This window comes from Aplysia californica, unplaced genomic scaffold (genome assembly GCF_000002075.1).
Source record: "Aplysia californica isolate F4 #8 unplaced genomic scaffold, AplCal3.0 scaffold00262, whole genome shotgun sequence".
NCBI lineage: Eukaryota > Metazoa > Mollusca > Gastropoda > Aplysiida > Aplysiidae > Aplysia > Aplysia californica.
Window position 1 is genome coordinate 787,822 of NW_004797532.1, and position 4,218 is coordinate 792,039.

General features: G+C 43.1%; 1 protein-coding gene across 1 annotated transcript in view; it reads left to right on the forward strand.

Annotated features, from left to right (window-relative positions):
* Nucleotides 1-3,454: 3,454 nt before the first annotated feature.
* The window catches only part of LOC100533269 (nitric oxide synthase 2), a gene marked incomplete at its 3' end in the record, with an annotated part of 29,926 nt that continues 29,162 nt past the window's right edge, over nt 3,455-4,218 (forward strand). Inside the window, 1 exon segment of the mRNA NM_001204576.1 lies at nt 3,455-3,568. Within this exon segment, the coding sequence (NP_001191505.1) occupies nt 3,476-3,568 (93 nt within the window).

Genomic DNA, 4,218 nt, shown 5'->3' on the forward strand with positions numbered 1-4,218 from the left:
AAAAAATAAAAATAAATAAATAAATAAATGAAGTCGGGTTCTGTAGATATGGTTGTGATCCAAGACAGTATCACAAGGTTGCCCTGACAATCTCAGTTTCTGTAGCACTGAGATCAGGTTTTGTCTTTTTGGCGCAGCAATGCTGTTCTACATCATTTCTTGTTTCTGTGTTTGCTTGTGTTATTTGATCCCAGCTTCTCGCTACGCTCTACTTTAACAAAGGCTACATTTTGTCGCTTTTAAGCACAAGGGGGCTATCCCGAAAAAATGCTGTTTTGAGAAAATCGAAGGTAAAGTTGTTGGACCCTTGTTCAGTTACTTTAAAAGACGAGGAGAGTTTTCTTTATGACCAAATAAATTATATACATATCAATGAAACCAAACTTTCCCCTACAGGTAGGGCATTGCCCACTTTTGGAGTAGGTCAAGATTCCAGGAATGCCCCGAAATCTGGATTATCCCGCTTGTCCTTAAAAGCGACCATCTGTTGTTCGCTGGCCGAGCCTCTGGAGATTTTGTTGTTATTGTTGTTGCTGATGTTGTTGCTGATGATGATGATGATGATATCGTCGTCTTCGTCGTTGTAGCTTTCTTTCTTTGTTGGTTTCCTTTTCGTTTTGTTTAGTTCTGTTTGTTTTGGTTTGGTTTTCTTGTCTTTTGGCGTCTCTCCTTAGTTAAACCAACGCATCACGTTACAGCTTTGTGTGGGTTCTGTTGTTGATTTTTTGGGTGGATCAAATTAATATTTTGCAGTCACACAGCCAGCGGTACAAAATACCACACCTGGTCACACAGCCAGCGGTACAAAATATCCCACTTGGTCACCCAGCCAGCTGTACAGAATATCCCATCTGATCACACAGCCAGCTGTACAGAATATCCCATCTGATCACACAGCCAGCGGTACAAAATATCCCATCTGGTCACACAGCCAGCGGTACAAAATATCCCATCTGGTCACCCAGCCAGGAGAGCGACTGCAACTAACTTCTCGGGTCTGACGCAGAACTGGTATATTATGTGTCTGGAGCAGATAATTTTCAACGGCGCATTTTGTGCCAAGTGACCGAAAAGTCTCAAAGCCCCAAGGATTATCGATTCTTCACTTTTTGAAAGCTTTTATTTTGCCCATGCGGCAATAATTCGGTGGTTGATCCGGCTTTAAGAGTCAATGAGAAAATAACCCGCGTCAGTTATTTAACCCTATCCGTACGCCCTGGGGTCATTTCATACCCCCGGGGTTGTATTTTTCACATTTTAGAATACTTCTGGTACCCAGATCTCTTTGAAACTTTCAGTGTTTCTCAAAAAATCATTTTGACAGACTGCTATGCAAAGCGCACGGATCGGAATACGAGTAAATGTCCTCTTTGGAAAATGGTGGCACAGAGTTCCCCACGTCGTATGGATACGATAGTAAAACACGACGTACGGATAGGGTTAAGTCTCAACATTTAAAGGTGAGGCCTGGATTTACGAAGCCACTCGGGCGAAAGGGGTTCACTTTGAGTTGTTTTGACGTAGATCTACTTATCTTTGTCTTAGCTGACGTTTTATGGCACTGGCAACACAATTAAGTCATATTTGTGCCGAGACCTACTTAGAAAGGATTACTCCCACCCTCCATTGTTTCAGACGTATGTCAGCGCATGGCGATATTGATAATAATATCATGTTTTCACCCTACAGTCGTTGCTCAATGGGTATGGAGCGATGCAATTTTTGTATGACTTGATCTTGTTATGAACGCTGGAATCTATTTCAGAGGCGAGACCCTGCTCGTAAATAACGTAATAGTATTGCGAGTGGAGATAAACCTATAATATATAAAATGTTGCTTTATAATAATATTTAACGTCCATCTCCAGTAGGATCAGACCTAGTGGGCGGACAATCTGGCAAGCTTCCTGGACAATCCAGCTGCAGGAACGGTCGACTGAGGATTCGAACGAGGGCCACTCGCACAGTGCGCGTCCCTGAATCTGTTGATTCGTTGCTTACGGTAAGTAAAACACCTACTATACCAATCAAAAGCTTACAGTAAGTAAAACACCTACTAGACCAATCAAAAGCTTACAGTAAGTAAAACACCTACTATACCAATCAAAAGCTTACGGTAAGGCATTGCGGAAACCAGGCAATTGTTAAATTTTGCGACTTTATGATATAGATTTAACGCCCATGTTAATACTGTTAGGTTATTTAACCCTCTCCGTACACCCTGCGGTCATTTTGAACCCCTGGGGTTGTATTCTTCACATTTTAGAATACTTCTAGTACGAAGATCTCTTTGAAACTTTAAATTTCTCAAAAAACCATTTTGACAGACTGCTGTGCAAAGCGTGCGGATCGAATTAGCGAGTAAATTTCCTCTTTGTAAAGTGGTGGTACAGAGTTCACCACGTCGCATGGATACGATAGTAAAATACGACGTACGGATAGGGTTAAGGGGCAAAACCACAGAATTCAGCATCCATTTCCGATATGACCGAGCCAAATGGATGGAGAACCTTAATTGTTCCCCCATAAAAACCCAAGGTTAGACGCCCTGCTGGGGATTCGAACCAATCCCATTCGCTCGGTAATTATCGGCTAGATTTCGCAGAGTAAACGGCTTGCCCTAAGGCACTCCGAAAATGTTTCATTTTTTTCCACATTCATATCAAGGAAATGTGAAAAGAAACAGACCAAGAAAACTACACCAGAGAGAGAAAAGTACACTCATGAAAAAATGGCTGAACGAGGAGAAAAAAGGAAATATCAATGGCAGCCTCTGAAAATACTCGACTCATATCCAAGAACCGTTTGAGGCTCGAACCCAGATCTCTCACAATGAAGGCAACCCAGTTTCTTCCCGAGTTCACTCAGTGAACTCTCTCTCTCTCTCTCTCTCTCTCGCTCTCTCTCTCTCTCTCTCTCTCTCTCTCTCTCTCTCTCTCTCATGGCCTGGACAAAAGACATTTTCTTATCTTGAAAAGCATGTGATGGCAATAGGCAAGAGTTCAATTATTGGGATTGCCACTCAGTGAAGATATTACACTGCCAGGTTACTTCGTCCTACCCCTGGAATGTCATGTTCCACCCACATCCAGTTGGTCCTGGTGGACAGTGTTGGGGAAGCCCGCCTCCTAAATTTCAACTGGGTCGTCGACGTATCTTAAGTTTCCCTAGCACAATACGATAAAAACATAACAAATAATCAATCAGTGTTCTTGTTCTGTTTCTTTTATGAAAATGCAAATATAGATCATAATATTTCTAACGACATAAAAACAAGTTACAAAAGAACCATTTTCACGTGGTTAGCTATGTCCACAGATAAGAAAGTTTGGATAACTGCAAGTGACGTGTTCAATAGAGCTGTTGGGGCAAAGCAAACGAAAGGGGAGGGTCCCGGTTAATGGTCTCGGAATAATAAATACCAACAGCATCAGTTTCATTTCTCAGTCCCCCAGGCCTCTCTGAACCAGCCACCATGCCGGCCATCACTATGTCGAAGAAGCCTGACAAAGTAAAGAACTGGATCACCGGCACGGAGTACGACGAGACTCTGCAGTCTTCGGCCCTGGTGAGTGAGTTCATTAACGGCCAGTCGTCGGCGCTAGTGAGTTATATAACGGCCAGTCTACAACGCTGGTGAGTGAGTTAAGTAACGGCCAGTCTTCGGCCCTGGTGAGTGAGTTCAGTAACTGCCAATCTGTGGCACTGGTGAGTTAAGTATTATCCAGTCTTCAGCAGTGGAGAGTTAAGTATTGTCCAGTCTTCATTAGTGGAGAGTTAAGTATTGTCCAGTCTTCAGCAGTGGTGAGTTAAGTATTGTCCAGTCTTCAGCAGTGGTGAGTTAAGTATTGTTCAGTCTTCAGCAGTGGTGAATTAAGTAACAGCCAGTCTTCAAGGCTGGTGAATGAGAAAGTTATGTAACGGCCAGTCTTCGGCCGTAGTTAGTTAAGTAACGACCAATCTGCGGCACTGGTGAGTTAAGTATTGTCCAGTCTTCAGCAGTGGTGAGTTAAGTAACGGCCAGTCTTTAAGGCTGGTGAGTGAGTTATTTAAGTAACAGCCAGTCTTCGGCGCTAGTGAATTAAGTAACAGCCAGTCTTCAAGGCTGGTGAATGAGAGAGTTATGTAACGGCCAGTCTTCAAGGCTGGTGAATGAGAGAGTTATGTAACGGCCAGTCTTCAAGGCTGGTGAATGAGAGAGTTATGTAACGGCCAGTC